This window comes from Tachypleus tridentatus, chromosome 4, assembly GCF_004210375.1.
Source record: "Tachypleus tridentatus isolate NWPU-2018 chromosome 4, ASM421037v1, whole genome shotgun sequence".
Lineage (NCBI taxonomy): Eukaryota > Metazoa > Arthropoda > Merostomata > Xiphosura > Limulidae > Tachypleus > Tachypleus tridentatus.
The window spans coordinates 115,332,292-115,359,733 of record NC_134828.1 but is presented as its reverse complement, the minus strand read 5'-3'; the positions used below and the strand labels follow the sequence as shown (position 1 = coordinate 115,359,733).

At 32.0% G+C, this 27,442-nt stretch overlaps 1 protein-coding gene across 1 annotated transcript in view; it reads right to left on the bottom strand.

Moving 5' to 3' along the window:
• Nucleotides 1–499: 499 nt before the first annotated feature.
• LOC143249919 (uncharacterized protein KIAA0825 homolog) overlaps nucleotides 500–27,442 on the bottom strand; it is a 58,891-nt gene continuing 31,948 nt past the window's right edge. The window contains exons 8-17 of the mRNA XM_076500529.1: nucleotides 21,798–22,085; nucleotides 21,119–21,285; nucleotides 19,408–19,462; nucleotides 12,786–12,838; nucleotides 9,114–9,259; nucleotides 8,645–8,811; nucleotides 8,001–8,230; nucleotides 6,799–6,905; nucleotides 1,224–1,693; nucleotides 500–891 (exon numbers count right to left, since the gene is read on the bottom strand). Of these exons, the coding sequence (XP_076356644.1) occupies nucleotides 679–891; nucleotides 1,224–1,693; nucleotides 6,799–6,905; nucleotides 8,001–8,230; nucleotides 8,645–8,811; nucleotides 9,114–9,259; nucleotides 12,786–12,838; nucleotides 19,408–19,462; nucleotides 21,119–21,285; nucleotides 21,798–22,085 (1,896 nt within the window). The 3' untranslated portion in view covers nucleotides 500–678. The remainder of the gene's footprint in view (nucleotides 892–1,223; nucleotides 1,694–6,798; nucleotides 6,906–8,000; nucleotides 8,231–8,644; nucleotides 8,812–9,113; nucleotides 9,260–12,785; nucleotides 12,839–19,407; nucleotides 19,463–21,118; nucleotides 21,286–21,797; nucleotides 22,086–27,442) is intronic.

Sequence of the window (27,442 nt, the reverse complement as noted above, 5' to 3'; positions counted from 1 at the left end):
ACATGTCATAGCCAATATAGTTTAAAATATTTCAAAAGCACACACAGTATTTAAAGAAAGACTGAACCTGTGTATTTCAGTATGACTTTCACAATGAGTAAGAGTGAAAACTAACACTGATGCTAAAACAAGTTATTGTAGAAATCTGAAAGTTAAAGTGATGGAGGACTCGAGCAGGTTCGTCCAGTTACTAGGTGGTATATCTGTAATGTAATGGACATCAAAGTTTCTATTTCATTTTTGTCAAGACTTCATGGACCTGTGTGTTTTTAGAAAATAATGAAAGAAGTATTATTTTGTTATTGTACTGTAAAATTAATAAAAACCTGGTTAATTATTAATGGTTCAGTAGTATAAGAAATTGGTCACTGCTTTACACACAGCCAAGTTTGTGGACGTGTATTTTAATTCAGCTGGTGATACATAATAAAATATAACTAGATCTGTATGTGTTTTAGTTTCTTGAACTTAAATTTAAAAAAAAAATTGGAAAACAATATTTAACATTATTTCTTTTATTTTCTATTATAAACTTTGGGAAAAACAACTTGGGAAATAAATAACAGACTTAAACTTCCATAAGTTAAAATTATTTGATTGCTAGTTATCAGGAGTTTATTTTCTGCAAGATTATTTTGAAAAGGGAAAGCTGCAAGTTGCATCTCTGGTCCACAGAGGTCATATTACATTTTGATTAGACTGGACATTATTGATGTGGTACGTAGTCTTCAAAACTTGAATATATTTTTCTTGACTGCTGGGAACAGATGTCACTCCTCTGATATCCCATCGATGAGAAAGTAGGTTAGTGAAAGAAATATTTGTTAAGCCTAATTGTGGTGTCTGATGCAGAAGGTCTTCCCATCTGAAGGGAAAGTCAGCTAGGGCTTTCTAAAAATAAAATAATTTCTAGATGTAAAAGAAATCTAAAAATAAGCTCTAAGAGGTAAATGTAAGAACAAGAACTGTGACAAATAACTTGATATTTATTTAATACAATGTTTTTACAATAATTACCTAACTCTACTGAGCTTCTCAACCAAAAATAACAAGTGCTATTAATATCAATGTCCAAGAACAATTGTCTGTATTATCACCATTTAAGCTTATCAAAAATTTTCAAAATGAAGTCAACAAATGTGAAACACCCATTAATAGTTAGTGACATAAAAAACTATGCTCTATATAATTTTTTGTTACCTAATATAATAGTATTTCCTTACCTGGTCAAAATAACTATCTCCAATGAGTTGGTACTCTTCCATTGGGTTAAAGGTTTCATCAGTTTTTCCTTCCCGTGAAAGAATCAAGTCATATTTCACATCTTCCTTTTCTTCTTCAGAGATGTGAGACAACATAGTGTTCAGATGTTCCAGTTTGAAATCTTCCCAAGATGACCGTCTAGTACCTGAAGAACCTTCCACTACACTTTCAGACTCTGATGATTTCTTCTTTCTTGCAGATTTAGCATCAGCTGCAGAGCTTTGTGTATTCTGTGAGACTTCTTTACTTTTTGTAAATGATGATTTAGTTGACTTATCTGTGGAATTTCTTTCTGAACAAGAATGTGGTGAAGGGGTGATTCTGCTTAATACATCATTGGTTGAAAGGATGGAAGAAATCCCAAGACTTTTTCTGATCCATTTTAAATTACTTTGAAGAAGGTCAAATAGGTAGTTGACTGCCTCTGGACCTGTACAAATACATGATAAACACCTGTAGGTTACACTTTATATTCTTTATGTCATATTTAGATTCATCTATTAGATATCATAAAACTTATAAACCCTATAATCTACAAACTGCCATAAACTTCAGGATGTACATCCACCAACTACTGTAAACCTCAGGATGTACTGTACAGTTTTCTTTTTAACATATATATATATATACGACTTATTAACTAATAAAATGTAGAATGTATTACCTAATAGATCTTGGTTATGGAATCTGCCATCAATGTACATCTACTACCATAAGAATGCAAGTTACATCAAATTTTCAATACATTCTCTTTCTTAGCTTCTGAAGCCATATTTGGAGATTAGATGTGGCTACAGTATTTTGTATTTTGTCTATTTGGGATTACTTAAACCAAAATTCATGCAGATTAGAAGACGGTACACTTTGATCAGTCTTCTAGATGGAGCCACAAGCATTATTCTACTCACCATAAAGCAAACAAATAGTGCGGCTTGCTGACTAAAGAATTGTATTTCCAGGTGCACATATAGCATGAATTGTAAAAGGCAGGCTATTTTAATTATCGTAAACAATGGAAAGATACAACATTTTTACCACTGACCATAAAAATTCAGACATTCAAGAAACAACATAAATCTTATCATGTTACAAAAAAATGTCAAATTTTGTATTGTCAAAACTGAAAATGGGAACGGTTTCTGGAGATAAGAAAGAACATATATTGTGTGTCCAGAAAGTGGAAGAGTAAGTGTTTGATATTTATCTTGATGTAGACCATTAGACCATTGTAAACTGGAGATAAGAAAGAACATATATTGTGTGTCCAGAAAGTGGAAGAGTAAGTGTTTGATATTTATCTTGATGTAGACCATTGTAAACTGGAGATAAGGAAGAACATATATTGTGTGTCCAGAAAGTGGAAGAGTAAGTGTTTGATATTTATCTTGATGTAGACCATTAGACCATTGTAAACTGGAGATAAGAAAGAACATATATTGTGTGTCCAGAAAGTGGAAGAGTAAATGTTTGATATTTATCTTGATGTAGACAGGACCATCAGACTGACACAGATCTCAGTCTAAATAATATCAAATACATATAAAAACTGCTAATTTTCTGCCACAAAAGTATTAGGGCCTATTAATAAACTTTGAAAAGTACTTTTACCAAATTTGAGTATTTAAAAATGTCTAATATTCTCTATACGTGAGATACAACCTACACATACATAATGAGACCTACATATATAGGCCAGTAAGTTGCAATGAAGTATAATATATGTATCAAGAAGATTCTTTTAATTATGTATAAGTTTAGAATAAAAATAACTGTTTGGCAGGTCACAGTTAACTTTTTTTAATGCTGGTTTCATTCAAGGAGCACATGCTCCACTGAGTGATGGAAGAATACATCTTGAAAAGAACTAACATTTAACTATCGTTAGTCACGCTAGTGGTACCCACATTTAACTATCGTTAGTCACGCTAGTGGTACCCACACTTAACTATCGTTAGTCACGCTAGTAGTACCCACATTTAACTATCGTTAGTCACGCTAGTGATACCCACATTTAACTATCGTTAGTCACGCTAGTGGTACCCACATTTAACTATCGTTAGTCACGCTAGTGGTACCCACATTTAACTATTGTTAGTCACGCTAGTGGTACCCAAATTTAACTATCGTTAGTCACGCTAGTGGTACCCACATTTAACTATCGTTAGTCACGCTAGTGGTACCCACATTTAACTATCGTTAGTCACGCTAGTGGTACCCACATTTAACTATTGTTAGTCACGCCAGTGGTACCCACATTTAACTATTGTTAGTCACGCTAGTGGTACCCACATTTAACTATTGTTAGTCACGCCAGTGGTACCCACATTTAACTATTGTTAGTCACGCTAGTGGTACCCACATTTAACTATTGTTAGTCACGCTAGTGGTACCCACATTTAACTATTGTTATTCACGCTAGTGGTTCCCACATTTAACTATTGTTAGTCATGCTAGTGGTACTCATATCTATTGTTAGTCATGCTAGTGATACCTCTATTTAACTACTGTTAGTTATGCTAGTGATACCTCTATTTAACTATTGTTAGTCATGCTAGTGGTACTTCTATTTAACTACTGTCAGTCATGCTAGTGGTACCCACATTTAACTATTGTTAATCATGCTAGTGGTACTTCTATTTAACTACTGTTAGTCATGCTAGTGGTACCCAACAGTCAAGAGGAACTACAAGAAGAGATTCAAGAGTCAAAGTTTCCGGAAAATCCCCAGGCATTGGTGTATTCTGTGATTACAACAGATTGTAGTGTAGTATCTCTCGTCAAAATAACACTTGATAAATCGTTTAGGCCTCATATATCTTTAGATCTACACCTAAGCTATATTCTACCACCTTAATGGCATTTATAATGAATTTTTTCCCTAGCATCCCAATGTCCTTTTAATATGGGCAAAACATGTGCATGTATCAAGTTACCACTTTTTGTTTTCCAGTTCTCTGCCACGTAGATTGACAGTAGTCTTTTATTAGTTAATCAGAAGTTTATTACAATATCTTTAGCACAAAAAAGTAGGGAACAACTGACACCTTTTAACAACTCAATTTTGACCATCATTGCCTTGGACAACTGACACCTTTTAACAACTCAATTCTCTCATGTGGGCTTTACCATTAATAACCAAAATACACTGGGAATAACACAAATACAATATAATTAACTCTAGCTATTGGTACGTTAAAGTTGCATTCAAAATGTAATTAAACTACTTCATTATTACAGTACACAAATAAACTTCACATCATACATAGTTGAGTAATTTTAATTTGAATTATATGGAATTTAACATAAATTACTCATAATACATTACTACTACAAAGTATAAATGTTAGAGCCTTCAATATTTTTTTTTCTCTTCTGAGCCATTAAAAAAAACAACTTAAGTTTCATCACAAGACAACAACAAAAAAGACTCGGGTAAGAACGATATTTTTGTTTTTCATTGTCTATTCTTTATTTATTATTATAAAAGTAAATAAAATGTAAAAATTAGAATCTTATTAGATGCAATTAGATAAGGTAATGAAAAATAACATTTCATGAGGTATAACTGTAAGCAGCTCATGCATTATGTAATTCAGTACGGTAACTTGAACTATGGATTTTTCAAGGAATTTACAATTTGTGCAGTGAAATTATTTAGACACACGGTCAAATGCTAATAAAATTTAAGTATAATGTAACAAGCTGAAAGGCATTTATGATAAATAATTGTAATTTCCTGTTAAAATGTGCCATTTTTCTCAAAATAAAAAAGGTTAATTTAAATTTTGTATTTTTTTTTTTTTATGGTGGTTACTAGGTTGGGATAATTGACTGAATGTATATAATGGATAAAATACAAACTTCATTAAATAAAATATGTGATGTTTATATAGGAAGTTTTATAGATTGTGTAAATGAAATTAAAGAATTTTCAGATGATGAAATATATTTTTAATCTTAAAATGAAAATCACTTTGCACTTCGAGCAGTCAACTTTTTGACTCTATACAATCACTGATAAAATTTTAGTGAAAATACTTTAAGAAAAAATCTGACTTTCATTGTATGAAAGACTTAATGCAACAGTTATGTTCCAGGGATTGGTTACATAAATCACATCGACTTTAGCATCGACTAAAGCTTCAAGTACATGTTGAGTAAATACTTCCATCTGTACCATTACAATACACTAATTGCTCGAATATCACGTTATTCTGAGTTCACAAGCACGTAAATTGAGAAATGGTGTAATTCCATTGATTACATTCATCCAAAAATATCTTTGCATAAATCGAGAAATATCTGCACTCAGTGTAACCCAAAACACCATGGTGATTATACTTGGAATCATTACACTTTATTTATCAAATCACATGATATTTATATTACTGCTACTGCTTAAAGCCATCATTAAAATACCAGCACAGAGATTCAAGGTATTCAAATACATTCTACTTTCTTTATTATTTGATTGAGTCCATGGCAATAACTCTTTTCTGAGCCCTGCTGGAAAACATCGTATTTGAGTGCACATATTAAACACTTTCAGGAATATTTAACATAATCTATATGTTTGTTTACTTCTGAATCTACGATTCCTTACAAATCTAAATCTTTAGACTTCTTAACTCCTATACAACTTTTACCCTTGTAATCTATCATTTTGTATAATCTACAACCTAGAGAAACTATTTTTATATATAAAGAATCCATTGGGTCCTACAAGTCTATTACTTTTAGAATTAATAACTCAATACATGTCTTACAAGTGGTATTTTCATGTGAATGTGATTTATACTGATTGATCTCTTAGTAACAGTACAGTGAACAAGAACATTCATGGAATAATCTGTATTTGAAAATTGATTAGGAATTATTCCTTTCTTTAGCAAAGGCAAAAGATTGGATAATGTTTTTTGAGAGAAATGAACACAAATTGTATTACAATAATAAAAAAAAAAATGCATTGTACGTACTTGAACAAACTATAAAGCTTATTAGTTAAATATATTGATTCATATCTCTTCCTTTCTTCTGGGACAGAATTCTGTCCAGCTAAACTAAAGTTGGCAGGTAGAGCTGAGACAGAATGAACACTGGGATTTTAAAAGAAACCTTGTATTATTTCCCTTGCAAGGGTGATTATTGAACCCTCACAGCATTACCATACAAATATTATCTACTTGGCCAATAAAGGATGCTACAACTACTGATCCTGTAAACAGATCACAACAAGGAGAGCACGTGTTACCTGCTATAGGGAACAAAGAAACTAAATGATTTATCTGGACCACACGTTTATACTAAAACTACACGAAAACAAGATAAGTGAAAGATATTTCAATTCCCATACAATTAAACACAGGAAGAAAGAACATGTTATGCCTGCATGTCACAGAGAGATAATAGCCTAACTCCAATTATATAGCTTAACATTTAAACAAATATATTATTTACTAAAAAATCTAAAATTTAATAGAGTACTTTATACTTATTTGTGTTTTTACATTCTTTAGTATAATATACATCTTGTACCTTTGGGATCTTGTAGAAGTTGAGATGTCATAAAATGGATCCTCATTTCTTCTACTTCTTGGTAACAGTACTCCTCACTATCTTCATTAGTATCTTTCTGTGACTCACTGAAACATTAATATTGTATTAAAGTAGTGCATTTGTAAGTTTTAGACCTTTTGCAACCTATAAGTAGGAGTAACCATTAATATTTTATTTTCATGAGTTCACTTAGAGCAGCACTCAGGTTAGTGCTGAGTCATATTACATAGTCTATAGGTGGGAGTAACCATTAATATCATTTTACTTTTATAAGTTTACTTACAGCAGCACTCAGGTTAGTGCTCAGTTGTATTACTCAGTACAGCACATACCTCTGCCACACAGCACTAATCATGTTCGGCTCTCACAAAATATGAAAATATGTCCAAGTTTTTGTTGCTTTTAACAAATAAGTATTTTTGGCAGGAGTATGAGCAATAACATTCTAAATACGTCCGTCAATTTAATCAAAATCTGATCAATCTTTACTGAGTTATAGAGCAAAAATAGTCTGAAAAATCAGTCTCTGTGTAAACATGTTGGGATTTTTAAAAAAATATTTTGACCTAGTTGTGACAATAACCCTCCAAAAAGTAATCACTTTTAAGTGAGTCATACTCCAAACTTTTGTCCAAATCCATTTTTGAGAAGTCCTGCTGACAAACACACACACACAGGGGTGAAAACAATCTTGATTCACCTTTGGTGGTGGAGGTAATAAAATCTACAGAGTACAGATGAATGGTAAACCATAACGTTGTGGGAAGTGTATTCACAGAAGTAGTTGTAATACATCAGCTATAAAATTTAACATCCTGTTAGAAACTTTGCTTGAAGAATTAGACATACTACATAAATTGTGTTTTGGATAACCTATTCTGTTTTATTGTTTTTCTACTTAATTAGAAGCTATGACCCACTGAGGATAGTTCTAGAAGTTGGACAACATGAGCTTGAAGACATCTGTACTATTTTCTCTTATTTTTATTTTGTGCTTGAAGCTTGTGAACTGAGGTTAAGTATAATGGAAAGTGTTTTTCCTTTGCAGTGTAAACCCTTCATCCAGAAATACATTTTCACTCACTCATAGTTTACCATACCCACTCTCTTAGTTTGTTCTGTTTTATACGATGTTTTAATTAGAAATATTTACAATATACACTGTAATTTCCAGTGCTTACCTTTTTGGTTCGAAGAGCTTCTTCATACACATAAGTTGTTCCCGTGCCTTGTCAGTATAATCCTGGGGAATATGAATTTCAGAAGTAATAAATGTTGGTGCCACAAGCTTTTCTAGAGTTTCCGCAAGTTGGGTACATAGTTTTTGTGCCGAGGCATCTACGTCGGTTTCAAATACTTCATGAAGAAACTCTGGATCCTTCAAAACTCCACACAGACCACTAACGAGCACCTGGAACATAAGCTAATATGACAATTCTAGTACATTACAATAGAAACAGAACTAAGCTCTTTCCATAAGCCCTTTATTATGATTGAACACACATCTAAAGCTTCACAAAATATTGAGCCAATGATATGAAGTCTCTGTTTAACTGAAAAATTGAACAAAATGCCAGGAACATCTACAGGCAAGCAACATTACATTTTCGAAAAGTCAGTGACACTAATGTAATATTGCACTTAGTAATTAATTATATTGCAGTAATGTTTTTTACTTGCTTTATCTTTGTACAATTACTACTATTCAGCTTAAAATTATAATTTTCTTGAGATTCATAATTTGTATATCTTTAAATCTGTGATTGTTTGTTTACATCTATATACAGACAGACAATAATAAAAGTATTATTAGTTGAACACACACCTGTAAACCCGCACAACCATAGAGTGGAATGGGTTGTATTTCACATCCAGGAAGCCATAGGTCCAGCAACGTCATACAGACAAGGAATGGTTGAGGCAGAAATGGTATTAAGTCAATGACGTTGGACAAGATGGAAAGACAAGCAATACTCAAGATGTTTATATTGTCTACAAACAACAACAACAATTTTTTTAATATTGTATTCTTTATGTGAGATAAAAGTAACAAGGTTAAAATGTAAAAACTAGTTTTATAAGTTGCATACACCTGAAACTAAAAAATAGTGTAATAACTAATTTCATAAACAAATTTTAATAATGAGAAAACCAGAGTGGTTTAGATATATTTTATAAACACTTCATGTGTATTTAGTTGATCTAACACAGCTGTAATTAACAAAAATGTTAAAAAAATTAAATGTATGAAGTCAACTGTAAAAAACTATAAAACCTTTATAAAATATAAACACCTGGTGGCGTTTCAGCAAGGTGAGGCTGACAAGTACAGGTAAATGTATCTAGAAGATCTTGCTTTAAGTCCAGCCATGCTGAATGTTGGGATGATCTGTTGCTAGACAAAGTAATCAGTTTCTCTGGGAGTACACATCTCAGCATCCTACAACAAACATCTTGTTCAAATATCTCCAACACACAACCAAATTTTAGAAACATTTGAAAGAAATAATACATTTTTCAACATGAAACAACAACTACCAACAAATTTTAACAAACCTACATATAACATGAAATGTTCTCATCTTTACATCCTTCAGTTTTTTAATTATACAGAAAACTTTAAAATATTTACAAAGGATGAGAGATGACAATTTTGACTTCACAACAGTGTTTTTCAGTCATGTACACATGAATTAACATTTACCTAACTCTTCACTATTTTGCATGTATTCACTGTTTGTTTGAAAATAATTCAGTCTCACATTTATTGATTTTAAACAGTCTATTCTAATTTAGAAATCTATATTATAATCAAACAACGTAGGTGAAATGTTACTTTATTTAGAACTAGCAGCATCACCCGATGTTGTCTGGGTTTTTGAAAAATATTCATTCTGTTTACCCATTCTATATTTTAACAGGTAAAAAGGTATGTTGTAAATTTGTGAAAAAAACAACCTTAGGTTTTATTTTTAAACAAACTATAAAAATGTATCAAATTTGGACTTCCTCATGAATGTTTTTGTTTTTCCTTCACTGGTCCGATGATTACTTTATACACACGAGTACCCATTCTAGTGAACAGGATAAGCTTAGCTCTTTTTGTCCAGTTTCCCACCACCCATCCTCAAGCATTAAAATTTTAAATGTAAGTATGTATGTAGTATTGTGTTGAATTTGCTTTATGTACATTTAATATATTTTAATGAATGAATGTGACACTGATGTATAAAATATACTACAAATAAAATACAATATTGTACTTTATAATGTATCAAAAGAAAACAAAATCCACTTCTAGGTATCAAACACCACCTGTAGAATAAAATATATTTGCTGACTTGACTTTAATATAATTTTACAGAATAAATATTATAACAAACACCTTCCTCTTTTTACACAATCTGTTTTATGACAGACAGTATAATTTTATTTTATAGGCTAGGCCTACTGTTTGCATTTTCACACACAACATGAGAACTCTGCATACATTTTGTGCTTGAGGTTAAATATATGATGTATTAATAGATGTATAGTTAATGATCTATAACTAAACAGGCCTACAATGCTATATTCTAAATTAAACATTAACTAAATCTTACAAAAAATATTCCAAATCTGAGTAGAATTTATTCATGTAACATGTATGTTAATGACAAACTTACCAGTTCTGCTAGCAGGTGACAAACATGTGTATGAACAAAAAACTACAAAACCTTTTATCTAGTCTAAATAGAGTTAAACAAGCCCAGAAAAGAAAATCTGAGTGCAATTTTAAGTTACACAAAAAACACCTACATTTTGTTTTAAATATATAGTACTGGAAATGGTAATGACAGAGGGGACTGTAAAATACTACTAGAAAGCTACCAACTTACATTGTAATGTTTTTGATATTTACCCAATCATGAAGTGTTACACCATTATAAAACATACAAACTATAGGCACAGTATCAGTGATGTGTGTTCAGTCACGGCTCATAGTACTGAAATACCACATGACAAGTGTGTAGAAAAACTATTGGAAGACTCCATTCTAGAACAGTAACAACTAAATACGAGTATTTGGCCAGACAAGAGTAGCACAAAAGTATGTGGTGGATGTTGGTGGCTAGCTGCTTTTTATCTAGTCTTACACTTCAATGTTAAGAACAACTATCCACAGATAACCCCATGTGTAATTTTGCATGAAACTCTGAAATAAACTTAAAGCCATGCAAGTGATCAAACCTTTCAGAGAATATTTGTCATCTACAACTATATGTTGCATTCTTGTCAGCTGCATGAACTAAGATTTTAATAAAATCAAACAAACTGAATAATGCTATACAGTCTGACAGTAGATAATCAGATTGGATCAGTACTTACTGGCTGCTTATTTAGGGATTTTGTTTGGTGTCTCTACATCATACCTGATTTCTGCATTTTTTTATTACCTGTTTCCCCTCTTTGTTTTTTAAACAATTCCTTTAAAGTGGGTTAATATAAGGGTACATTTGTTTTACTTCAATGGTAATATATTTTATTAACATCAGTTTCTCTAATTTTGGATTACACTGGGAGCAAGTGAAGTTGGAATTGTTCCTCCAAAATGGTACACGAACCCCAGAGTGCTGGAGTCATGTTAAGGGGATATTTGGAGAACTTACACCTTCCAACTTTACCTACATTCACTGAATATAAATACAATTGACCCCACCATGGTCATGTCAATTAACGAGGAGGACACCATACATGAAGCACAAGACCACACATACACACAAAACAAAGAGCTACGTAATATTCTGACTATTACTAAACTTGAGTTTTTAAACTCAGAAATCAATAACATGTGAACAACCCTGTCAGTTGTATAAATACTTGACCTGCTTAATAACTTGAATATTAATTTAGATTCTTTAATTTTTACTGTAATTGTTCTGATAGACAGCATTTGTTCAGTAAAAAGTTACAAACAGTCATTACATAAGAACAATTTGTGCTTCAAGTTAATAACCAAAAAGGTAACTTGTTTATGAAAAATTGAATTAATCAATATTTGTAAACTGACAGCAGAATTCCTTTTTATTTTTTCTCCTCACAAAGAGTGACAGAAGAACAGAATGATATTACTGTTATTCAAGTTGTAAAGCACTCACAAATAGCAATTAGGTACTCAAATATAGTTACAACTTCAGCAGTTATTTGTAAGTAGCATAGAGTAATAGATTGAACATGGTAGCAATTTTTTTCTTGGCCTATCACTACATAAAAAGAAAAAAACAACACTTTTCCTGCAGAAGAGGAAGGAAGGAAAAGAATGAAACAATTATCTTTGAATGTAACACCTACAAAACAAAATGTTGAATATCTCTCACTACTGTTTTTGGAGCCTTCCAAGACTCCCTTATAGGATTTTGATGCACAGTTGGAAAGTAATTATAAGCTGTAGAATATTAGTGGCAGCCTGAATGGTGAAACATACCAGATTCTAATCCGTTTACTCAGAAATATGATTTGTTAGACAGAGATTCATCTTCCAAGAAGACAATGATACATTCAAAACTATGGTCTTGTCTGAATAAAACTCTGATATGAAAATTAATGAGAGTATGTGGGATAAGTTAAAAAGATTAAAGGATGTCCAAACTTTGCTGAATGTTGGAAATAATGTTTTTCTAGTGTACAATGAGAAAATGTAGGTAAGTATGAAAATAATGGTGTACAAAACTGATGCAACTACTTGCTTGTACTTATTTTCTGTGAAACAGTCATTAAACACCTAGGTGCTCTTACATAGTGGTTTGACTCCTAATTATTTCCTGTACCTTTCTCAAGAAGTTTTGAAAGGAATAATCTAGTAAAAGAAAACTGTAAAAGAAGTCAGTACCTACTAGTTTGTTCTAATACTTTATCGATTTCTGATACAATATCCGAGTTTATATCAAACATATTCCGGTAATATAATACCAAACTACTTTTCATACCTTTTATAAAAGGGAAATAATATTTTCTGAAAGGCGTGGTACCACCAAGGTCTCTGCAGTAAAAAAAACAAACTTCATAAATAATATTTACACACCTTACATTTTCCTTGACAGGATACAGGTTGGAACATGTGTATACAGAATTGTTTCGCTTAATAAAATCTCAGAAACTATTACAACACATTTTAACAATGCACTATACTGTAACCAATAAAACTGATGTATTTGTAAATAGAAGAACAAGGAATACCTACCTGAAATTCCCAAATACAGGAAAGATTTAGTAAAAAATGGTATTAGAAGGTAGTATAGGACACTGTTCATACAGTAAAAAAATATATTAAGTTTTATAAGGTTTTATTTATTACTATGTAGTTTTGATATGAATATAGGGTTGCAAAATAGGTTGTTTTAAGTTAAAATTTAATGTATTCACAAATTAAAAACCTTATGATTTCAGTTTTGATTAGAAACTAGTGCTTTTCCTCTAGCAAAAGTTAAATGACGAATTACTTGTTCATAAGTAAAGAAGATACTGAACTTTGATCAGTTCTTGGAATATAACAAGTTAAACCTTCCAAACTGAATAACCATATAAAATTTTAATTTTGTCATAGAGAGTATTTTTTGCAGTATTTATCCTTAAAATATGATAATGTATAATTATTTATATTAAGGATTCATATAAACTTGAATAATATTGCAGTCAAATAAATCATTGCACTGAATAAAGAAGTTAAACACACTCAAAATATACAGTTTTTAAAATTTTATCAATCTTTGATAATTTTTTAAATGTCCACATAAAATTACAGTTTCTCGCTGTTTTCTATTCCTATTTGCCAAATACGCAATAACAGTTACTTAAGTTTCATGATGTGTTACTATTTCGCTAAATTTTGAGCACATTAATGTAACCTATTAATCGTAACACAAAACTCTCAGAAGTGACTTTTCTTTATCGTGTTTAAAGATAGATAATCACTAACTCTGAAACATTATACTGTGACAATAACATTTAACTATATTGTGTATGTGTTCATGTTAACCTTTGTAACTTGCACTTAAAAGTCATGCAATATATTAATCTCAAGAAATTACCTATAAGCCATCATATGTAACAAGTCTGGGGCATTTGTTTTACAGGCAGCTTGTGAAATGGACCTTTTACGAAGAGCATTTTGTTACGCCATCCAAGTTACCATCACATTGTTACAAAAGGTTTAAGTATTTTGTGATTGGTGAATTTAGTTACTAGATTTACCACAATCTAATTCAACTATCAGAGAACACTGTCACCCCTGCCTCACAGAGAGACACCAAAAGTTTTCAAATTTGAGGAACTTTAACTTGCATAATTTACGTTTGAGAAGGAAGCACCTCAGTTTATATGTAAAATATAACTAAACAAATTATACAAGAATGATACATATATTATATATTTGCAACTGTTAAAGTTACTAATGGTGTTTTGAGTTCAAATCAAAATATGTTAAATGTTTTTATACACCTAAACCATTTTCTCTGTAATTTATGTTGTAGAGAATGGTGTTCATGACACCCTTATTCCCTATAATACAGGCTTAGACTCTTTCTAACTACCACTGCATTATGGAATTTTGTTTTTAATGGTTTTCCAATGATTGTACAATTTATGATCTATTACTGTTTCTTATTATTATTACCAATTAATTTTATAATTAAAAGATAACTTGTTGCAAAGTCAGTATTTGTAAAAAAAACAACAACTGATGTATCACAAAAATATACAAAAACAATGCACCCATCACAAGTCCTTGTAACAATGTGGTTGGTCGTAACAAAACATCCAGATCCCCATGTAATATACTAACTTTAGGAAATAATATTACATCTAACCTTGAGAACTGACAATAAATTATCACGTGCCATATGTTAATCACAAAGGATATTTATTCTGAGAGGTGACATGTAACTATATTAATATTACATTGTAACCTTTGACAACTAGTGCACAATATATGTATATATACACCCAAATATCACACAGCATTACTAAGTTTTCAAGCAGATGTTCTTCATGTTGATGGTATCTTCATTGTTGTAAACTGGATGAATGAAGGTTAAAAACATACATTCTTGATGACAAGAAACCCACTTGAAATGAAAATATATCTATCTCGGAATGACTTTCGTAACCTGAAGATGATCTAGGAAGGTCAAAACGTTGTTCTCTGCTTATCAATAAAAGTGTTAATACCCATACAAGCACTTCTGAGATACAAAAACATACATTAATACTCATGTTATGTGAACATTAAGTACTAAAGGAGTCCTCGGATCTAAACTTGTACCACCTTAACTCTGTGTCTGAAGGAAGACAAGTCCACGTTAAGGAGTGATACAGATATTCAAGTAATCTCACTGATGATCCCTGGCTTCAGCGAGTCCACGTTAAAACAAACATAGTGTAGAAGCTTGCCAGTAGGTATATATTGTTTGTATGAATAAGACCTGTTTAATTTTTTCACTTTTACATTTATAATTTTTTTGCTGTTTGAAATATGATAGTGGACAACATGTTTTGAACATTGTGTATTTGAATACTGTAACACTAAATCATCATGTGTAATTAGCAAATCTCTAACCTTAGAGAGTGACAAGATTGTCATCCTGATGATGACCCATCATAAATTATCACTAACTTGTAGTGACATTAAAGTAACGTGTGTTAGTACAATACTGACAAAAATTGTAAAACGTTACACATAACACAGTAATCATGAGTTGTGATATTTTATCTTCAAACCTGGCATTATACCATCACACAACACATTAATATTATACTAAGTAATGTTAGTTAACTATCATGTGTGGTACACCGATATTAAATAATGTTAGTTAACTATCGTGTGATACTGTGTGTTTTTTGTGTGTTTTTCTTATAGCAAAGCCACATCGGGCTATCTGCTCAGCCCACCGAGGGGAATCGAACCCCTGATTTTAGCGTTGTAAATCTGGAGACATACCGCTGTACAAGCGGGAGGCTTGTGTGATACACCGATATTAAATAATGTTAGTTAACTATCATGTGTGATACACTGATATTAAACAATGTTAGTTAACTATCGTGTGATACACCGATTTTAAATAATGTTAGTTTACTGTCATGTACGGTACACCGATATTAAATAATGTTAGTTAACTATCTTGTGTGGTACACCGATATTAAATAATGTTAGTTAACTATCTTGTGTGGTACACTGATATTAAATAATGTTAGTTAACTATCATGTGTGGTACACTGATATTAAATAATGTTAGTTAACTATCATGTGTGGTACACTGATATTAAATAATGTTAGTTAACTATCATGTGTGGTACACTGATATTAAATAATGTTAGTTAGCTGTCATGTGTGGTACACTGATATTAAATAATGTTAGTTAGCTGTCATGTGTGGTACACTGATATTAAATAATGTTAGTTAACTGTCATGTGTGGTACACTGATATTAAATAATGTTAGTTAACTATCATGTGTGGTACACTGATATTAAATAATGTTAGTTAACTATCGTGAATGGTACACTGATATTAAATAATGTTAGTTAACTATCGTGAATGGTACACTGACATTAAATAATGTTAGTTAACTATCGTGAATGGTACACTGATATTAAATAATGTTAGTTAACTATCGTGTGTGGTACACTGATATTAAATAATGTTAGTTAACTTTCGTGTGTGGTACATCAATGTTAAATAATGTTAGTTAACTATCATGTGTGATACACTGATATTAAATAATGTTAGTTGACTATTACTGACCAATAACTTAAATCATTTGTTTTTTAAATCCTGTTTCTGCACCTCAGGGTCTAGAAAGTAACGATGCTGTATGACATCTTGTTATATTTATACTAAAATTTCTGTTCATGTAATTCTTGAATATTTTTGAAATAAAACTTCTGTACTTGATTGGTGAATTGTAGATGGATTTCCATGTATAAATTACCTATGAATACGTAAAGGTGCAGTAAAATGTACAGAGTAGACCAATCAACAACCAGTATTTTGTAAACAAGTGTTATGGTTATATCTATTAATCATCTGAGAGATCAAAACATTCACTAAGTCAGACAAAACCCACCATAAAATTAACAGTACAGCATTTTATAGCCACCTGCTGAGAAAAGTATTGAAACTATTAATTGAAATTAGCTGGTTTAGCTAGTGAGTTTCATAGCATTGCAACTTCTAACAAAAATTCTAGTGCATGGAATACACAAATATTCCTTCAAATGTAGCATCTCATTATTGTTGATGCACTTAAATATAACAAACAGTCAAATGTAGGAAGGAAAGACTCACCTTCAGGGTTAGTTCCCATCCTCAACTCTCTTAGCTGTCTGATTCATTTGTAAAATAGTAAACTGGTTTATTAACACTACAGAACTTTAAAGGATGTTTTGGTCAAAGCTTAGACTTTCAGTACAGAGAAGTCAGTTGACTTTTGTTATTATTATTTATCAGTGGATATCTAGTCATAACATACTATGAAATCACCTTCTATAAAATGTGGAATGGCACTAGAAGCAGTTGTGTATTGAAATTAAGTCAAAATAATAACATTGGTAGAAGTGCATGTTATTTCTTTAAGGTTTGGATGATATGATAAAACATGTTAAATGTAAAGTTTCACATGAAGAAACATATATAGGTAAATATACATCAAAACAAAATATTTAACCTACATTAACATGTCAATGATAACTCTTATAAAAGTGTTGAAAACTCACTCATATTACCATGTGGTAGTTACATAAACTGTTGAAATAACTGTATTAAAACACCAAGCATCAGTATTTACAACTCCAACTCGTAGACTTTCATAGTTATCAGTTGATAAAATTTGCCATGACTGATTTCGGGGGCAGTTTTAATGGCATCACTTCATTATTTAGAAAAGCGTAGATATCACATTTTACCAACATAAGGATTAACTGTGATTTAGATTCAACATACCAAAGTTCAAGTGAATGGTTTAAATCCCAGCTCAGTCTAAAGTATGGTATAATGGAGTTTTTATATTTCTATAAAACTGTGATTAGTGGACATTATAACTCAAACAATTATGCTACTTGTAGTCCTAACAGAAGTATACTGTTCTATCAAATTTTATATCTGAGAATCAAATATTTTGTGTAAGCCAAACAAGCTAGAAAGCATCAAAACAGTTTTTTGTTTTATGCAAACTTTGACCTCATTTGTGGTGAATCTCAGGTAGAACTTTTGCTACAAATTCAGACAGGTTCTCGACTATTTGAAAATTTATTTCAGATAAATACTCACCTCTCTACTGAACAGATAGCTAATAGTTCTTGCCACTGCCAAAAATAATTTGTACATATATACCAAGCCTTTGAATAAAAATTCCACCTGTAAACAACATAATAATATTACTGATCCAGTCTGTGATAGAGTCAGCATTATGCTATAGCCTTCCATTAATAGGAGGGCACAACACTCCTTAATGCGCTTCATATCTTGTGAAATTTTATCAAGAACTCAATCATAACAGTGTAAATAAAGAACAATAATACCACATCGAGAAGGTACCAGCGTCAATAAACAACAGTAATACCACTAATAATAATGTGAAAGTAGAAGAGGAGAACAGAACCTTACCAGAGAACATCAAATGTTAAATAACCTAGTTATCAAAAAAATGAAGGACAAAGAAGGGTGTTACCTGATCCTTGTACAAAGTAGCTAGGCTATCTGCACTACAGGGATAGAAGATTTGGTGTTTTATAGCACAAAGCAGCTAGGCTATCTGCACTACAGGGACAGAAGATTTGGTGTTTTATAGCACAAAGCAGCTAGGCTATCTGCACTACAGGGACAGAAGATTTGGTGTTTTATAGCATAAAGCAGCTAGGCTATCTGCACTACAGGGACAGAAGATTTGGTGTTTTATAGCATAAAGCAGCTAGGCAATCTGCACTACAGGGACAGAAGATTTGGTGTTTTATAGCACAAAGCAGCTAGGCTATCTGCACTACACATCCAGTAAAAAGTAAATTTAGTAAAATTCACAAAAGGAAATTAAGGTAAAACAAAACAAAGTAAAAAAACACATAAATAGTATTAAAACCAATGTTTACATCTAGTCTACAGTGGTAAGTGTAAAACTACAGTGATACAAGATGTAATGGACTTTCTGTAGCATAACTGTAATTATCATAACTCACTAGGAAGGGACATAAGAACCAATAGGAAAAGCACAAACAAAATTGTTAGTGATAAATTAATCTTGTTGGGTGAGATACTTTACTATATTTTCAAATACACTTCTGTTGTATAAAACCTGACCATCACATTCTCAGTGTGAAAACATAACACACATTGGTTATTCTCATTTGATGACACTTAAACTCAAGGTGTAATGAATTAATCTTGGTAATAATGAGAAGTAATTGTACAATGTATTAGAATAACACATGTAATATATTTGTGGAAAATGGACCATCTCTAGAACATCATTTAAAATTGATTGCACAACAACTAGGGGACTTAGAACATTGTATCCAATGCCTGTATGGAAAACAGAAGTTTGTTATACATCTAATAAACAAACCTCTGATAGCTGAGCTGTGAACCTTGATTTGTCAAACTCCATCCATCCTTTATACCTGTATAAGTAAAAAGGTGCTTTTCTTCAGTGTTTGAATGCACATACAACAGATATTCATTGATTGAGCAGTCATATTATCAAACCAACAATATACAAAGAAAATTTACTAATGTATTAAGTACCAAGAAAGGCAAGTTTTAATTATTTCAACTGGACACAATTTTGTTAATAAACATTTTATTCTGTTTTACTGCAGTCAAAGTATTGTTACTTTTACATTAAAATGTGTTGATCTCTAACTTGAAAAATAAAATAAGAACAATCTTCAAAGTGTATATACATTTTGTAAGCAGACCAAAAGTGTAAAAATTAACATCTGTAAATACAATTACACTGGCAGTTATTACGTAATACTGAAAACATCAAAATCAAATGTAATACATTTAATCATGTGAAAACTATCTTAAAATAAAAGTAAAATTTGTAATGTAGCCTGATAAAAACTTCAGAAATAAATGAGAAAAATATTCTTTAAAGGATATTGTAGCCCAGGATGTACCCACCAAAATACATACCAATCTGTTATTCCAAGAGGGGTCCAAACTTCCATATACATTTATTTATTTGTGTTTATATATATTAATTCTAATCTATATAGAAGACAGTATCTGTCACGTTACATCATGCTTGATTTCTCAAAATAGAAGTCATGAAAGCCAAAATGCATTTATCCAAATAGAATTGTTTGAGTTCTGTCTGCCTATTATGATTTTAGTGATGGTAATGCAGAGTTGATGTGAAGAGGAGTGCCATGAAACCTTATAAATGTTAGTATAATAAGGTGTGGGTGTGTGTGCACCAAGAAACCTAAAAAGTGTAGTAAGTGTTAGTATGATAAGTGGTTTGTAAACAACTTGTAGTAAAGGTAAGTAACTAAGTATTCTTCATGTGGACATAATGTTCACCAATAACCTTACAGTGATTTGTAAACAACTTGTAGTAAAGGTAAGTAACTAAGTATTCTTCATGTGGACATAATGTTCACCAATAACCTTACAGTGATTTGTAAACAACTTGTAGTAAAGGTAAGTAACTAAGTATTCTTCATGTGGACATAATGTTCACCAGTAACCTTACAGTGATTTGTAAACAACTTGTAGTAAAGGTAAGTAACTAAGTATTCTTCATGTGGAAACAATGTTCACCAATAACCTCACAGTGATTTGTAAACAACTTGTAGTAAAGGTAAGTAACTAAGTATTCTTCATGTGGACACAATGTTCACCAATAACCTCACAGTGATTTGTAAACAACTTGTAGTAAAGGTAAGTAACTAAGTATTCTTCATGTGGACACAATGTTCACCAATAACCTTACAGTGATTTGTAAAGTCCACTGTAAATACACTCAACTATATTGATGTCCATATAAGGCACACACAAGACCACTGTTAAGTGGATAGTCATGGAGTCACGGCTACAAATGTCTGTAATTTAAGTCATAAGCACACTTTGCTGTATTTCAACATTTTCATGTAGAATAACTTCCAGGTCAAGGGAAATCAATGAGATGTGATAACAGTCTTAAAGTATAAGGAGTGAAATGACTAACAGCTCTTAATAACATTTGAGTGAAATTAATAAATAATGACTTTAACAATCACTAATGATTGGGCAAAAGACACCAGAAAAACTTGAAAATAAAGATAACTAACCTCTGAATAACTGACCAAAAGACACCGCCTAGACCATCTGGGGCATGATCACAGCATCGAAGAACAAGGAAGATGGTTTGGACAAGTTTTGTTTTCTCTTTTTCACTGCAATGAGCTGACTGTATGACTAGTAAGGTGGACAAGGTGCAATCATGTAGAGAGAAAACCTGTGATACAAATAAGGCACTGAAACTGACCAACCATTGTTTTTAAGGTGTTTTTAATGCATGATGCATTAGCTAAAAGGAGACCATGTTTTGAAAATGGATACATTGCAATGATCAACCTAAGAAATGTGTTAACTTGAAAGTGTAATTATTACTATATAAGAGGACACTTTGAAAAGTGGGTGAGAGCATGATAGGTTACTCAAGTAAAAATCCTAGTTTGAGAAAAAAGTTCAGCATAAATTAGCTAGAAGTGTCTTTATTTGAAAATAAGGTTGGTAGAATGACAGAGAATGGTCACATTTGGATAATATGGTGACCATGATGTACTATCCAGAAGAAAGGTCTTGTCTTGACAGTGAGGCTGGTTTCATGAGTTCTTGTTTTAAAGTAGGTGAAGCATGCTAAAGAACATGGATTACTTTGTTAATGAGGCTAGTATGCTGTAGTAGCTAAATGGATGGTAATATTTTTAAATTGGATAAATCAAGAAGAGTTATCTAGAAATTTACCTTGCAGATGAGGTCAGCACTGGGTACTGGTTGAGAAACACATAATTTAACATAAAGCCACACTGATATGCTGGACATCAACGGACTCTGGCAGTCATTGCTGAAAAGTGTTGGACACAACCATGTTAACCAAGGATTGATCACTGGTTTCTTGAATTGCTCTGAGGAAGTTTGTATGGGAAAACCTTTCTTGAAAACCTTGTAAAGGGAGTGCAATGGGGAGGTGACAACAGCCAAAATTAGTAGAAGCCTAGAACAATGGCTGTGGATTAAAGTCACATATTGTGGCTAGAAAAACAAAACAACTAAACATTAATAAATATCAATAAAAAGGGATATCTAAACATGAAAATTAATGTTCCACTGACAATTTATGAACATACATACTTTCAAAATTTATTATACATTCCCAGTTCAAATGGACTAGATTAAAATAAATTAGAAAAAGTAGAAGCACACAATTCCAGGTTCACATGTACTATCTTCTTAGAAAACAGAACTTGTAACTATTTTTTCTGTATAAACTGAACCCTTCTATTCATGCATATAAAACAACTTTTGTTTGGATGAAAAATCTTACACTACTGCATAAAAATAGATCTTTGAGGGATGTTGTCTAGAAACATTCTCAAAATATCTCTAAAATTTATAAGTGATCTTTGTAAGTAATGAAATCAAAAATACTGTGAAGAATACTTTTGTAGTATTCCTAACAAGGTAATATTTGTTTAAGATTCTCATATAAAGCAACACACAGAGTACCTGTACTTGTTGTCCCTGATTTTAAAGTGACAGACTAAGAGAGAAAGCAGATAGTCAACAACATCCATCACCAATTCATGGGCTTCTCTTGTTGAACAGTGTAATGTAATTTGGTCATCACCCTTATGGCTCCAAACTATTGAGCACGAATTTGGAGCAATGGGTTGTGAACTTTGAATCCATGAATATACAATTAGGCACACATATGACCAGGCCATGCCTGGCCAATTATATGAAATAAAACTGTTGCAGAGGAAGATCCTGTAGTACTTTGTTCAGGGTTATAAAATGTTGTATAAAACTGTTGCAGAGGAAGATCCTGTAGTACTTTGTTCAGGGTTATAAAATGTTGTATACAGGCACAGTGAACATTGTAAGAAAGGTACCATGAAGGGTGGTTCTGTAGTAGCATTCTCTACATGGAAATAAAATTGTTGTATAGGATGGAACTTTGGGTTCCTTATATGGCTATGATAACTTAATCTATTGCATACCTTAAACTGTAAAGAATAATGTTGTGAAGCGTCCCAAAGTGCAACGTGTGAAAAAACACAAATAAAACGAACAGATTTAATCTTACAACTAATCAAATGAACCATCCCAAAAATAGTGGAATGGGACTGGATATGCTATAGTACTTACATGCTATTAAAAACAAGTAATACATTATTAAAACATTTGAGAAAGTTAGGAAAATTGCAACATCACACAATATTCCTTTTCCCTTGACATTGATAAAATGATGAAAATGTATGTGTATTCTAAGCAAGGTTATTTCTTTTCAACTTTTCTCAAATATGTCGAACACTAATTCTATCAAAATTTACCTCTGATACTTTGCTCCTCCAGTGTGCTTTAAAGAGAGACCCATAATTAAAAATATTAGTGAAATTAACATCGGACAACAGACACAAAAGGCAAACATTTACTGCTGATAATTATGACAGTGATCAATAAGTGTATGAAGTGTCCACAACACACTTCAAAACATTTTCTTTCAGGACCCTATACCACAGAGTCGATGACATAAGAGCAGATATGATGAAAAGTCATCTGATGGAGATTCAAGATCAGACGACTGTATTAAAAAAACAAACAGATGGCTAACTTAAGCCACTTTTTCAGCAAATAAAACTAAAAAACTCCTAAATCACTAACTTATGAAATGATATAAATAATTTGTTACAAGATATCTGAGTTACAAGTTTGTTGTACTACACCCTTATCGAACACAAAATGTGGTCTGTTTCTACTGATAAGCTTAACAACACAGAGAAAAGCTGTCACACCCTTCTAAAGTAAATACTTATTGGTCAGAAACTTCTATTTGGGCATTTCTCATGAAAATAAAATGTCAATGACACTAAGAACAGGAAGACATGAAAAGCAAAAAATTTACATTTTCCATGGAAGACTCAAGTGAACAACACCTAAAGGTTAAAAAAACTTAACATCAAAGCCCACGAAATAAAAAATAAATAAAAAGCCTTCCTCTGGAAGATGACAAACATTATGAGGCTTCACCATATGAAGACTCATTTTGTCAAAGAATAAAATAAAAAGCAAGTAACATGGAAAGAAAGAACAGTGTAAATCAGCCTGGTAACTTTACATAGCAGAAGCATATAACAAGAAAAAAATATAATAAGGGACCAAACTGGGGGCAACATAAGATTCACTCCCACACTATCACACTAACAGCAGTTTTCAGTTGGTGGTACATAAAAAATTATAAAAAAAATATGGATTAAAATAAGTTGTTTGTATTAATAGTTAATAAAGTTAATACAAATATTGACACATTCTTTGATCGATTGTTTAGGCAGAGTATTCAAGATGAAATTTTGTTGAATGGACAGCACCTGCCTGTTGTGGAAACACGAGTGTAGAGGATGATGTTTTAAAGGCCTTGAAGGCAGAAAAGTTTCAAAACAATGTCCTCTACACCTGTGTCTCCATGACAGGCAGGTGCTGTCCATTCTATAAAGTCTCAATATTTATTAATCATATGAACAATGAATGGCAACACTATGATCTGAGTTGTAATTTTTCATTTTAGTATCATCACCTTAAACTGTCACTTAATTTTACAATAACACTATTTCATACAGTTACACACAAAAATATTTGGTTTATTCAAGTGGTACATATAGATTAAAAGGTTTAAAACTACTGGTATATACAACTGGATATAAAACTTTTTCTTTGACTAGTAAACAATTAAGGAAGAATTGCTAATGTGAATGGTGAGTCGTCTAATGGATTTGCAGGAAATTAAAGTTCTTTAATGATGGATCAGAGAGGATCATAGGATTTAACTGAAAAACAAACAGATTCACTGTTCTGGCTAATAGCATAGAAAATATTTCCAAAGTGGAAAAGAAATATAAAATTAATTGCAAACTTTGCAGTAGATAAAACCATAGCTGTGTTGGGCAGATGAAAACTTGAAAATGTATACACAACTTCATCATGATTCAATGTGAGGTGTAAGTATTGAAAACTATCTCAACCAATCCTGGGTCAAGGCAACTATATACAGGATTGCTGAATACAAGAATATGGACTTTTAAATGTAATAATACATCATAGATGTAAAATCTAATCCATCATCAAGTTAATTTTTTCTGGAAAATAAGTTTGTAAGGTTAGTCCATTTTACTGCCTTTAACCCTATCGTTACGAGTCCACTTTTTGTCGTCACAAAGTTTTACTGAGTTACCTTTAAAAGTTAATTAAGCAAATTTACTTTCAATGTATGTCAATGAAATTAGCATTGTAACTTTCATTATAATTCAATGTTTTTATATTATCTATTTTTTATTTCTTTATTTAAAAAAGAAACTTTTACAAAATAAATTATCAATCTCATTTTGTCAATCCATGATGTTCAAGCTGTTACAAGTCTTAGCTCTTAGTCTTTGTAACTTGTGTGTTATAATGTTGTCATTCCAAAATGTAAGAAGCTTAATTTATTTCCTAATTTTACATAGTGGTTATGAGATTGGTCAAATTGACAGAGATTTCAGTAAAAAAATAATATAAAGTTCTTCTTAAGAATTGTTTGATAAAACTATCTGAACAGTATGATAATTTTGCATGTGAAATTTGAATATTACTTTGCATGTTGGATAGGCAACACTGAAAAAGTCAAAAAAGCATGAGAAAGACTTTGCTTAACAAACCTTATGATTTAATAAAAAAAATCTCATTTTACATATGAAAGCCTTGTCACAATGATTTGCCAAATTTTATTAACATACACCTACTAATTTAAAAGCTACAGCATTAAAAATTTAACAAGCATAAAATGGTTACAAGACTGAGCACATGCTGAAAGAATTAAAAAAACTAATGAAAACATTACATCTTAATTATGGAATGGTTTAGAAAAATCAATAGAGAAAGATCTAGAACCACTTGCAAGCCTCCTGTACACTTAGGTAGCCTTAAGAAAGAGGAATAAAATGCCAGACTGGGGCTGAACATTCTCACAAATTCCCACTAGAATAAAAGTAAATGCATTTCCCTATCCAGGTGATTAGGATGAACTATTCTATAAGTGAATAAAAGTAGGAAACAAAATAGGCAAAACTTTTCCACCTAAAAAACAACAAAACAAAAAGATTTACACATCCCTTAAAGCTTCATGATTCATACACAGCCATTCTCCAAAGTAAGATACATCTGTTGAACCTGGCACTACCAGCTCCATAACCAAAGGAAATCTGAGATTCTGCTGCAAAGCAACAAGATTTTCAAAAAGGTACTCCCCTCCGCTACAGGGGAGATGTGTGGAAGGTAGCTGGCAGGATACTTAACAAAGCTAACTTTTGTGATCCTTATAGAAATAAGACTGCCAAGGTCCAATAGAAGGTTTTATCTGGAAAAGCTTGTTATCACGTTGCTCACCCAAAGTTGACTGTCAACTGGTGTGAAGTCGAGCCTTGGTAAAGGACCACAGTCCATGTATGGAACAGGCATGGCAGTGATAGTGCCAGAGCAGACAGACTTAGCTGTGGTGTCAGTAAGCTTGTTTCCATGAATACCAACATCACCTAACATCTAGATGAACTGGATAGAAGTAGATGGTAAAGAGAAATATGCCAGTAGAGAGCTAAGTGAGTCGGTATAAATAGAACAACTCGTGTACTATTTAGCTTCCATGTGATTCAGAGGAAGAGAAATGGTATACAATTTGGTAGTGACAACAGAAACTGTAGAGTGGGTTCTGTGTGCAACCACTGAACTTTAAAATATCATGGCAGAACCCACAGAGTCACTTGATTTCCAACCATCCATATATATGGGAATGGAAGGATGATTCAAAAGATGTTTGGCATATAGAAGACAGTACTTTCAATGGGAAGTATCTGCCTTCCTTAGATCACTCAAAGAAAGGTCATTTGGGGATGTTAATTAGCCTTGATGGGATATGCTGACAACTGGATACAGCAGTGTCATCTAAGGATAGATCCAATTCATCCAACTGCACCAGGATATGAAGGCCAAAAGGAAAAATGGCAGACAGTCTGTTCTAAAAAAAGCATGGCCCTCTGAGGAAGAAAAACACAACCCCAGGTGGGTTGCTGTGGTAGGAATAGCAGTTTTGAAGCATGCAGTAGCAAACAGCAGAGGTGTAGAGGAGGTTCATGGAAGTGGGGAAAGCCCCTATCCATGCTGAAACCCCTGATGGTGTCCAGCATCTTTAAGGCCAAGGTCCTGACAGAGCCATAGACCAGAGACCCATAGTTCAGTTTTGATTGAATGAGAGCATGATAGATCTTTAGCATAGAGGTGAAAGAGAGGACATGGAGGATGTTCAGTGCCCTTGTACACTTTACTTGTAGCTGCTTGATGTGTAATAAAAAAAAGTCAGGTTA